Source organism: Aspergillus affinis (genome assembly GCF_023601865.1).
Source record: "Aspergillus affinis strain CMG 70 chromosome Unknown NODE_117_length_111466_cov_88_522368, whole genome shotgun sequence".
Classification (NCBI taxonomy): Eukaryota; Fungi; Ascomycota; class Eurotiomycetes; order Eurotiales; family Aspergillaceae; genus Aspergillus; species Aspergillus affinis.
In genome coordinates this window covers 25,699-38,016 of record NW_026515898.1, presented here as the reverse complement: position 1 = coordinate 38,016, position 12,318 = coordinate 25,699, and the positions used below count along the sequence as shown (strand labels likewise).

The window sequence follows — 12,318 nt, the reverse complement described above, 5'->3', positions numbered from 1 at the left end:
AGGCAGGAGGCAGTGTCTACTCAAACCTGCAGGTATATCGCATTGGCTATAGGGACTAAGGACGGGTCTGGGTCGCATCGGAGAAAGCTGATTAGCCACTATGCACATACCCATGTCGCGTGTTGGGGATTGGCTAAATATAAATGAGGTCATGTGGAGAGAACGGGGTCCAGTCTTCATGAGTCGCGATGCCGGCCAAGAGTGCATATTACCGATCCGATTGTCGAGGAGGACAGGCGCGAGATCATATCGGGTGCCGATTCCTGCAGATTCCGTCGCTCAGAGGTGGATCTGGGCATATAAGGGGGGTTTCTTGTTGCTTTCTTGTCTTGTTATGAAACCCCCAGCCGCCCCAGGATCTGTAGGATGCATCGATGGAGGCATAAACCTTCTCCACACTGTCGGGGGAGCACCTACCAGATGGATGGTTGGGAACCGAGATCCCACGAGATCCATCAGGCTAATGTACCTGACTAAATCGGGTGAGGATCAGAAAATCGGGGTTTCATCACCCTGCATCGGGGTCTACGCGGCCGGGGAGGACGACAGTTCCCGATGCTTTTTCTTATTTTCTTAATTTTGCGTTTTTCTTAATTAGTCTGGAGGTTAATCTGTTCCATGCAGGCCACCCCTCCATAACTCAGTCGCAAATTGACCAGGAATAAGGGAAGGTAGACTGACGACAGGCGCCCGGGAAAATAATAAATCCTCGTATCCACCGCGCTAAGCGGGCCGGACGGTTCCTTCAACCGGTTGTTGTCTCCCATTCTCCAGTCATCCCCATCCTATCGCTTCCGATCATACTGTAAGAAACAGCCATGCGTTCTGAAAGGGGCCAAGTGGGTTGGTTGCCAATGCATGGGTTCGATTTGGAATTTCTTTCCCACGCTACTTACTATATCATCCATGAGGGCGGATCATGACGGATCGCGGTGGATGGCAGGCAACCGAAGCAGCTCCCCGCCCGGACTGCGCAGGGGGTCCACCCCCCCTGCTGTCATGCCCAATGAAGCGAACGAATCAGTCCGGCACATCACCAGTTCGTCCGCTCGATCAGAGCCCGTCGGGTGATTTGGGCCCATCTAGCCCCCGCACCTGGCGCCCACGGCTAGCTGAATAGACCAGGATGCAAGCTCTTTCCATCCTCGACGTGCAGTAGCTGCGTCCCCGCCAGTCACAGGACTCGGGGCTGCCGGTCTCTCCTGGAGTCTCTCGCTGAAGGACAGTGGAGGACGCTGCATCCCTAGTCCAATAGTCCATGGTGGCGGCCGCTTCAGCTTGCCATTGTCCTCCACAGTGACGCTGGTTCGACTAGAGGTTCGTACGCTGAACTCCGTACGGCGTATGGTACGCCAATTGTTTCACTGACAGTCGCTCTGGGCGGTCCGGAAGTCCTGAGCACATGGAAGGATGCGAAAATTGTCCGCCCGTCGCGCTTGGACTTGTGAGCGTGCCTCCACTCCTGCTCGTGCCATGTCTCGACCTGACCTACATCCTTAGTCCGGATGTATGTACATATGTATAGGATGTACTTGCGGTGATGCGTACGGAGTGCGTGCGCGTTGTGCTAGCCCTATTCTCAGTTCTCACCGTATCGACACGGTCGATGCCCATCTCGTTACCCACCGTCAAAGCGAGATCAAACTTTTTGGATCTGCAGGAGGGGTTGGATGCCATAATGGATGGGGTATCCGGTTTAGTACCTATCTTCCCAGTAAGCCGGCACTCTTTTCCCCCTGCTGGCTTTTGCATTTGGAATTTTCAGCCGATCTGGGCGTTGCTGAGAGGTCAGATACCCCTCGGCCGGGTGGTCCATCGCAAATCCTCCTCCAGCTCCATCGGGAATGGGCCTCGCCGGAAACTGGTCTCGGTATCGATGTCATCGAATCGATACCATCTGTATTCTTGTCTTTTTTTTTTTTCCTTTTTTTTTGGTCTTTCTTTTTGCCCGTTTTGACTCTGCCGTGCAGATGGCGGACTGGAGTCATGGCGTCAATTCCTTCTCCGCCGAGTGGTATATAGAGAGCTGCATGCCCCGGCAGCATGGATTCTTTCTTTCGATCATCCTACAGGAAACCCTCTTAATAATCCTCTCTGACACACCCTCCCTCCTCAGGTCTCCAGACTTTTCTTTTATGTATTAATTCTGTTGCCGGTTTGCGTCGTTATCTTCGTTGCATTGTGAGTTGTTGCCACTGCTCTTCCGGAGAAACCAAAACTGAGCCTGACCTCCCTCCGCGGCCAACAGTTTCCCCCGTCAGATATCCCCAGCAGTCGCTTCAACTCACGAGCACTCCGTCTATACCCAAGACTCCTCCCAAGAAACCTCCAAGGATCCCTCCCGAATCGTCCGAGTCTCCCAATTCCACAATGGCTCCTTCTCTCATGTCTCCCATCACGGCCACCACGCCGGCTCCCCTTTCTCCGACCCTGCTCTCTGGCTCCCGTCGAGTCTCGGGCTTCCTAGACAGTGACAGCATCTCAAACAATGGCATGTCTCGCTCGTTCACTTCCCGAAGGGTCTCCTCCCGGAAGTTCAACAACGAGACTTCCAACATCTCCAACGTGGTCTATTCTCTGAAGCGTCGTAGTGGTGACGAACTGGGCACGTCTGCTTCGTCCAAGCTTCTCAACGCTACGCATGCCTCTCTGTTAGACTGGATCCGTGCTCAGCGCATGAGCAACCTGCCCCCCGAGGGAAGCAGCTATGACAAGGTGCTTGCCTGGGCTCAGCTCTTTGTCGAAAGACTGCACTCGTTCGACCTTGCGATTGAAGAATTCGCCGGTGACAGCTACCTTGCCGCTCAGTTGGCCTATGGCTACTGTGCCATCCTCCTGGAGCTGGGCAAGGACAATGCCCCCGCGCTGACCACCTCCTTTGGCTTCTTCTACAGCACTTCCATGTCGCTGGTGAACCTGCTGGAGCGCACTGAGCTCTTCAGTGTCTCTCAGGAGATCCGTGAGCAGCTGGTTCTGGCTCTGGCTGACCTGGTGACCCTGGTTGCCAGTGTTTCGACGCACTTTCACCGGGCCATCCGGAGAATGACTGCCTCTTCCGTCTCCATTGACATTCACAACACCTTCCCCGGTCAGATCCAGACCTTCCGTGATCGGTGCGTCAAGATCGCCGAGTCGATGTGGCGACACAAGCTTATGAAAGAGAACCTTGATGGCGACCGAGGTAGGCCTCTCTACCCCCATCATCATGCATTGGGGAGTGCTAATAATTTGCAGTGTTCGAGGTCAAGGCGATCAAATCGTGGCTTGCTCCTGAGGATCCCGTGCTCACCAACGTCGCCGAGACAACCTCTCACCTCGCCCACGAGCGGGCTGAGCTGACCTGTCTCTGGATGGCGCCCTACCTGACTCGTTTCCTGAAGAGTCAGAACCGGACTCTGACCATCGGTGGGAAGCCGGGCTCTGGAAAGACCGTCTTGGCGTCGGTCATCGTGGACCACTTGCAGCACCCCATCGGCGGTGTCACGTACAAGACACTGTTTGTCCCCGTCAGTAAGTAACACTAGCATAACTATCCCAAAAACTGCTCCAGCATTTACTCACCACCAATGAATAGATGGCAGAATTCCTGCGGAGACCACCCCTCGGGCCGTCGCCAAGGCTATCTTGTACCAGCTCTTTGAGAAGCGTATTGGCAACATCGGGCTGCTCCAGATCTTGACCGATGCCTCTGAGCGCAGCAAGAAGGCCACCAACGACAATGACTACGACAACATTCTGTGGAATGCTCTCGAGCGTGCGCTGGCCGCCGCTCTCAAGGGCGCCAAGGAGTTGGTCATCGTCGTTGATGGCGTGGATGAATCCACCTGCGGCGAATCGGTGCTCCTCCAGAGGCTCACCGGAGCGACTACCAAGGGTACCAACGTGAAGCTGATTGCCCTTGGCGGGTCGAAGCCCCCGAGTGCAGAGGGCCAAGTCCACGTCCAGATTACCAATGATCTGATCTTCGATGACATTGCCTCGGTGGTGCGCGGCAACTTGGAGAAAACCCCCGTGTTCTCGAGCATGGACGAGCTGGACCGTGAGACTATCGTCGACCGCATTACTTCTGCGTCCAACGGCTCGTTCCTCTGGGCCAAGCTCGCATCCAAGCGTGTCCGCCACGAAGACAGTGTCGACAACCTGAACAAGGCCGTTGACACCGTCGTGAGCCAGAAGCTTACCATCACGGACTTTGCTCTTCACCGTCTCCAGAGTCCCGATGTGAAAGAAGAGGCTAAGTTGATGCTCCTTTGGCTCGCAACGGCCGACCGCCCTATTGGTGTGAGGGAGCTGGCCATCTTGGCTTCGATCCAAAATGACAAGCACGCTGTCGTTGACCGTCATATCGACACGCTGCACATCCTGAAGCCGGTGAAATCTCTGGTCTTCCTTCAGGAGGGTCATGTGTATCTCCGCCATGCTCTCGTTAGGACCGCAGTCTTGGATGTGTTCTCCAAGGGCAAATTGATCCCTAACCTCAAGGACCGCCACGCTGATCTTGCTACTAGACTCTTGCTCTACATCAAGAGCACTGTGATCCAGCCTAGCGAGCCTTCCCTGACTCCTCTCGACTGGCACGACACCAACATCCTCGTGAACAAGCACCCTCTGCTGGACTTTGCCATTCGCTACTGGCCCGTTCACTTCAAGCAGACCACCGTGTATACCAGCGAGGGCGAGGTCCCTGCGGCAAAGTCGTTCTCGAAGGTGTTCCCGAACTTGACCACGGTCTTCCTTCTGTCAAGCACCCTGTGGGAGAACCAGCCAACTCCCCAGCTGCTCTCTTACCAGACCACCATTACCAATATCTGTCGCCAGGTCTTCACAACAAACCATGTGGTCACCCTCCAGTCCATCATCTCGTTGGCTCAGCTGTACCGTCGACTTGAGTACTATCCTGAGGCCATCCCCTTGTTCCACGAGGCTACTACGCTCAGTCGCACGTTGCTCACCACTGGTCACATTGTGACGGTGCAAATGGCCACCACTTTCATTGAGTTGACCACGGAGAAGGTTACCAACACCAAGACGGATATCATGACCAAGCGCGAAGAGATCCTGACTCTCCTTATTGAATGCTACAAGGTTCAATATGGAAGCACCAGCGAGAATGTGGTATCAACCTACAAGCAGCTGGTTGAGCACTACCGCGTGATCAAGGAGGAGACCAAGGCTCAGGAGATCATCAAGATTGTTCGCTCCATCACCACCTCCGAGTATGGTTCCGAGTCCCATGACAGCCGTGGAAACCTTCACGTGCATCTGCGAGTCCGTGGTCAGGTCGATTCTGAGGCCAGCGTCGGCCTTTCTCTCGATGTTGAGGAGCACGACGAGCTGATTGAGAAATCTGGCTCTTACGACTTCGAGAGCTTGATCAAGCGCGCCGAGAAGTACGTCGCCGAGGGCAAGCATGAACTCGCAGAACTCACCTACGTTGAGATCTGGCAGCATGTGAGCAAGGAGTACCGCGCCAACTACTCTTCTCTCTGGGAGGAGCGCAAGATGAAGGCCGCCCTTGCCTACACCAAGTTCCTGCACTCGCAGAAGCGGGAATTTGAAGCCTCTTCTGTCATCTCTAGCGTTTGGCAGGAGTATGAACAGACCAGCATGGCCATCTCCGAAAGCTCGGTCTCGCACTTCCAGGAGGTCGCCAAGGTGATGAAAACCGTCGGTCTGTCTACCTTGGCCTTGACCGTCTTCAAGCACTGCTCGCACTTCTACCAGAGCACCAACCGCACCCAGTCCTCCAGCTACAAGGAGGTGCAGCAGAGCATCCAGATCACCTCGAAGGAAGTGATGCAGTCAGTCATCTCATCCACCACCGTGACTTCGGAGTCCACTCTGGAGGAGATGGTCTTTGAGGCCACCACTTCGACCACCACCGTGGACCAGACCTCCTTCAGCGCGACCCACAGCCTGGTTGAGCTGTACGTCTCGCAGCACCGCTGGCAGGACGCCACCCGGGTCATCAAGAAGGTCCTGCACGGTGTCTGGCCTTCCCTGTTCGCTCCCTCGCTCCAGGACGTCACCCTTCCTGCTCAGCACGTTGAGCGATGCGTCGAGCTTGCCGAGCGTCTCAGCCGATGCTACCACTCCCGCCGCCGCCTGACCAAGGAGGAGGACATCCGTGTCCGAATCTACCGTGCCGTCCGATCTGGTCGCAAGGTCGAGGACAAGCTCAGGGAACGTGCCACCACGGAGCTCCTCCGCTTGTTCGAGCGCAACTCGCGTACGGACAACACCATCAACCTTCGCCAGGAGTTGTTGACCGACTACATCCAGCACTACGGTCCTGAGCACCCGATTGTCATTAAAAACCTTTGGATTCTGGCTGAGCTTACTCGCCCTCGTCCCATTTTCATTGACTACTACCAGCAAATTATCCGCGCCTTGAACAAGGACTCTCCGGTCTGCCACCCGGATGCCTTCGAGCCTGTCGTCATCGTTACGACTGAGCTTTGGAACCAAGGTCGCTACTCGGATGCTCTGCACTACTACAAGGTCATCTTCACTACCTTCCTGAACCAGCCCAAGCAGCTTCCCAAGTTGCAGGATCAGACCTTCGTGCAGGAATTCTTCACCCGGTACACTCACTGCCTACGCAGTGTCCGTACTGAGTTCACCGTGCTTCACAAGATCACCACTGAATACCAGACCAAGGTCAAGGCTGTCTTCACCGCGGCTGCCACTATCTCGGTCCAGGCTACCTTGACCCTTGCGAGGCTGTGCCAGGAATCCAAGCGCTATGAGATCGAGGCGATCACTCTGTACGAGGAGTTGCTCAAGGTCCAATCTGAGGAACTCGACTACCAGGAGATTTCTGCCACCCTGGATGCGATCTACGAGGAACAGGCTGCTGTTGTGACATCGACCAGCTCCGAGTCCGTCTCTACCTCCCAGGTCGAGCGTGCCGTCAAGGTCCTGCGCAAGCGCATCCACACGGTTCGTGAGACTTACGGCTGGGCTCACGAAGAGTCTCTCTCCAAGATGAAGGAGATGGTCACTTTCCACTCTCGCCACAACGAGACCGAGACCGTGACTCAAGAGCTGAAGCAGGCCACCGTTCAGATCCTTTCGTCGGAGACTTCCTCCACCCGTCTGATCGCCGCTGCCAGCACCATTGCTTCCAGCTACATCGAGACCAACCAGATTCAGAAGGCCACCGAGTTGACCCAGGAGATCTACCGCCAGATCGTCATGAAGGACACTGCCAACGCCAAGTCGGTGAAGTTCGATCTCTCCTCCAAGGAGCGTCAGAGCCTTGTCTTCCTGGCTCAGCTGGAGTACAGCCTTCGTCGCAACACCTCCGTCACGATCACTGAGATCCTCGCCGCTCTGACCACGGAGTACGTTTACTTCGAGGAGCTGCGAACCCAGGTGACCGCGAAGAGCAGCAGCATTCACTCCGTGTCGGTGTCCGCTGCCCGTCTCTACCGCTTCCTGGTCTCCCACGAGCGCCACACCGTCGCCAGTCGCGTCTTCGACATCACCCTGGAATATTTCCAGAACACCGAAGCCAAGCGCGTCAAGCTGACCGAGACCTCCCAGATCCGGGTCCTGGTTCACACTATCCTGAGCTACTTCGGTATCCACCAATCCCAGGACTTCGTCCGCTCCATCGGTATCGCCAGCAACAGCGGTGTCATCGAGCTGCTCAAGTCCCAGAAGTACACCGAGGCCAGCGACCTGGCCCTGGCTGCCTTCAAGTACATCTCCGCTCACGAGGTCTACCAGTCCCCTGCCATCGTCAAGTTCATCTTCACCCTGGGCATGAACATCTCGGGCCGCGGCATCATCGCCCGCCCCGAAGACGCCAACCGCAAGAAGCTCCTGGGCGTGTCCGCCGTGATCATCCAGGACTCTCTGCGAGTGATCAACGCCCTTCAAATCAACCTGGCCCAGGTCGACCTCGTGCACCTGAACAACCTGATCGGCCTGCTCGGCGAGCAGCAAGACTACCAGACCCTTGCCTGGCTGCTCACCATCCTATGGAACAGCCGCGAAGCTCAGCGCCACTGGCAACCATCCGTCACCCTCGCCCTTGGCCGACGCTACATCATGGCTCGCTACCTCGTCGGCGACTCTCTCGCGGCACTCCGTCTAGCCGAAGACATCGTCTACAACACTCGTCGCGTACACGGGGCCCGCCATCCCAGCACACTCGAGATGTCCACCCTCCTCTCGCAACTCTACACCGGTATCGCGCAGCGCTACCAATCCCTCAAGAACGGCCAAGAGATGGCGAACCGCTACTACAAGAAGAGCGCTGCCGTGCACGAGAGCATCCTCCGCGCCTTCAGCGACCCCGCCTACGCCGAGATGGAAGGTCTAGACGGCAGCATGAGCCTCGACGGCTCCGCCTACGAACTAGACATCCACGACGCAGCCACCAGCGCGATCCCCGAGGGCGAGCACGTCCGTCAGCACCTACACCTGCTCAAGCTCTCGGTTGAGCGTCTGGGTGACTGGCCCAAGGACTACAGCGAGTACGAGCGTCTGAACGCGGACGTGTTCCGTGAGTTCCCGGAGGAGTTGAAGGGCATCGAGGGTGTTGAGAAGTGGCCCCTTAAGAACTATGGTTCCGGTAAGGCCGAGGCTAAGGATGATCTGTTGGATTTGGAGTTCAAGACTTGGGAGCTGGTCGATATTACTCAGGAGGTTGAGGAGGAGCTGTAGATCTTTCCTGGGCTCCCTTCTCTTTCCGTCCTGTGTCTTTCTTTCTTTTTCTGTTTAAACTACTTTCACTTTCACTTTCTTTGGGGCCTATATGGTGACTTTCTTTGATTGACTTTTCTTTCTCTTCTTTTATATCTGTTTGATACTCCCTCTTCTGTGACTTATCTTGGTTTTCTTTCTGTTTGGTCATTGTTTGTTTTATCTCGCATAGTTGATATCCTTTTTCTTAATGCCAACCGGCTTTCGTCACTAATTATCCCACTCAGGTAATATTTCATAAGATATAGAGCATAAATGATAAATCTGAATAAAGTAAACAATCTAGCTTTGGGTTCATAAAGCTTATACACAAGAGATAGCAGATCAATGGGTTCTCCAAGGTGATTCTAAACATCCAGGACCTGCCGGCTGAACGTCGAAGTGGAAATATTTGAATCCCCCAGAAAATAGTTGTCTAATAATGCTCATGATAACATTGATAGCCAGGTGAATATTGAGAAGAACTCTGATCGTATTTTCTTTCGGGCTTTAAATTTGATGGGTCTATCAAATATTACTTTCTCATGTGCCTTCCTACACTGAAGTTTGTAATCAACGACCTTTAACAAAGAGCTTGGCCGTCTCCCAATCTTTATCCTCAAAAGATGAGATAACTTTTTCACTAATCAACTGCATTTAGTACTATTCTCTGGTAATACTTTAGACGAAGTACAGAATCTATTCCGAGCTCTGAATGAGAGTCACAAATATTCAATCAAACCCGTGAGTTCCCCCTTGCTGTAAGTCATTTGGTGACTCTCGAAACTTCTGGTCCCAGTGCCTTCCGGTACGTTGCCGAGGTTGCTGTTCAAGATATGTGAACATCAACTCCACATAAAGGTATGTGCGGTCATTGCCAGCGGTTATCTGATTGAGGAAGGCCTGCTTTGTGCTCTCCGATATTCCCTTTCCAGCAGCAAAATTCTGCAGACGTTGCCTGGAGACATTTATAATATCATCGTTAATGGATTCCCGGCAGGACGGGTCGTCATCCATATTCAAAATAGAGTCTTCAAATATATCCATGATACTTGGAACCGGTCGAGTTGTGAGAAGTATTCTCATCTTCGACGTTGGGTAGAGCAATCGGTGGTTTCTCAACCCTTGTAAAAGCCCCAGCCTCTGATCCGGGTCGCATTCATCAAGTGCATCCATAACAATCAATAGTGTCCCGGACGGTGTGCTTTGTGTGACGGAATCCAGCAGCTCCCAGTAATCTCTGCTGTCGGGACTAACTTCATGCCTATCCAGCCTGTTGGCTTTGTCATCCGCCGCTTCTGTCAGTATATCACAATTTTTAATGGTTGCGTAGAGGACTTTGCAAAGGGCAACCCTAGGGCTACTCTGTCCTTTATTGTCTTTGAAGAAGGAGCAGGCTGCAGTTTGACTGAGCTCTGGCATCTTCTCCACCAGGAATTAGCAAGAACCGATTTTCCTGTTCCCGGATGTGCTGCGGGAACAAGCATGCCACCTTCACCATTTGCCCAGTTGGTGAACTTTGGATGCTCGAGAACTCCTTTGCCCGTTCCATTGTATGGGTGGACAAGTTGGCTCACGTAATCCTCATTAATCTCGAGGCTGAAATGCGATGAATCTGGCTTGTACTTCAACTTGAGTTTCTCTTTTTGCTCCACCGCCGACATTATCTTCTGTCTTTCTAGAAGCGTTGTTTGTTTGTGGGTAGACTCGCTGATATGCCTCAGAAGATCGGTCTGTTCTTCGATGGCTAACGCCATCTTCCTGAAAGTTTCCTGGGTCGCGCCGGTGGTGTACATGAAGATGTACTACTCAAATTGTGTCTCTGCTTCCTTGATATTCTCGATCATTCCCTCCCATTCGTCCCATTTGACCAGGTTCTTCCCGAAGCTGGAGACCGCGTGATGATATGATCGAAAGCTATGCATCTGGTACTCCATTAACAAGAGGACCTGGCTCATGTCAGGTGGTTTGTTACTAGCCGACCTGATGCGGAGTTAGAAAAACAAAAACTACTCACACCCGATGATCGCAATCTTTCACCCCCAATTTATACTTACATACGCCGGAAGTGACGTGGCCAGATACCCCGCATTTTTCGAGAGGTAGTTCAGCAGGAAAGGCCCAGAATAATTTTTCCCAGTGGTAAGGTAAAGTATATATATTTGCAGATTTGATCCGCAGCCTAAAGTTTGGGAAGCATCATCAATTAATGCAACCGAGATGGGATTGTCAGCAGTGAAAGAGTTTGAACAGTTTGTATATACACTTTCGAATGATGTCTGGGGAAGATTATCCAATGCCCCCGGCACATATGCCGCGAATGAGCATTTTCGCTTAGACATGCAAGGTGTACGTCTCCCTTCTTCTATTCCCTAAATTCTCATTCTACCTCTGAGCTTTTCCATTATTTTTCTAGTGGCAAAGGCTAACACGTTCTAATTGTTCTACTAGGTCAACTCTGATGGAACTTGGAACATACAAGTGCAAGCCCAAGAAGAATCATCCAATCCGTCAGTTAGCGCTATCGTGAAAGGACAGTATACCACCGTCGCACACATTGTGTGGGATCTCCGTGGGGTCAACGACCAAATATGGATTACTCATACACTTCCATCAGAATCAAGGCTTTATCTCCTCTATAGATATCAAAACCCGCTTAAGCCAGATGAAAAGACCCCTTACCAAAAGAAGAAGCCAGCCAAAGAACTGGCTTTCTTCTCGAGTTGTCCGAGTGTTCGAGCCTTTCTAGGAGAATAATATTAGTGTGCTGTCCCTAGGAATATTAGCTCCCTCTATTTGATACCTTTTGGCAGAGCAGCAAAGGACAGCATTTGTGTGACACTTTATGAACTTTCCTTCATACAATGACGAGTATCTCTAAGAACATTGAGATTGAATCGCATATTATACACCCTCTTTTATTCGCCTTTCTCATATAGCTAGTATGATGTCCACCGGCGGAAGATAGCCACGGCAGCCCTTGTCAAGAAGATCTCTTCCCCGCCCTTCCTAGGGAAGGTGCAGGGATATGATGTCAAAGTGGAAAGACTTTTCAGCAACAGCGCCTGGCTAGCTCAATCGGTAGAGCGTGTGACTCTTAATCACAAGGCTGCGGGTTCGAGCCCCGCGTTGGGCTGTTCTTTTTACTTTTTCTTTTTCCCTGTCTAGCTTAGTTGGATTCCCTTCGTTGCCTTTGCGAGTAGTAACCAATTAAATGATAAAATAATTAATTAGGTTAATGTAGCAGTCCATTTTTCTGGAATGTACTATTCTGAATATCATTGATCGAGCATTATTATTCATCATCAAATTCTGTCTCACATTGTGCGAAGGACGATATACGAAGGTTACGATTGAATTGGCTTGTTGGAATTTACTACTATTAATAAACACAGAAAGAAAAGCGGATAATCATCCAAATCGTATAAAATGGTTGTGCAGCAGATATACAAGACAAGACAACGAAATATCCGCCAGAATACATGATAGACAGACAAGATAGACAATGGCCAACTTCCTACCTGTAAGTAATAGAAGTCACTTACCAAGGTAGATAGCCACACCAGCCAGAGAGAGTGAGAGAGCAAGACACCACCGGCGCAGAAAAAAGCAAAGCAAAGGCTT

General features: G+C 52.4%; 2 protein-coding genes across 2 annotated transcripts; one reads left to right on the top strand and one right to left on the bottom strand.

Moving 5' to 3' along the window:
- Window positions 1-906: 906 nt before the first annotated feature.
- On the top strand, window positions 907-8,676 carry KD926_000825 (NACHT domain protein; the record flags this gene model as incomplete). The annotated part of the gene is made up of 8 exons (XM_053104645.1): window positions 907-1,039; window positions 1,121-1,321; window positions 1,372-1,444; window positions 1,572-1,714; window positions 1,766-1,870; window positions 2,249-3,181; window positions 3,235-3,510; window positions 3,575-8,676. The coding sequence occupies 8 exons, from the start codon at window positions 907-909 to the stop codon at window positions 8,674-8,676; spliced, it is 6,966 nt and encodes a 2,321-aa protein (XP_052952089.1).
- A 750-nt stretch (window positions 8,677-9,426) lies between these two features.
- On the bottom strand, window positions 9,427-10,490 carry KD926_000824 (uncharacterized protein; the record flags this gene model as incomplete). Its single annotated transcript, XM_053104644.1, has 2 exons — window positions 9,427-10,116; window positions 10,176-10,490. 2 exons carry the CDS (start codon window positions 10,488-10,490, stop codon window positions 9,427-9,429), a joined length of 1,005 nt encoding a protein of 334 aa, XP_052952088.1.
- Window positions 10,491-12,318: the final 1,828 nt, after the last annotated feature.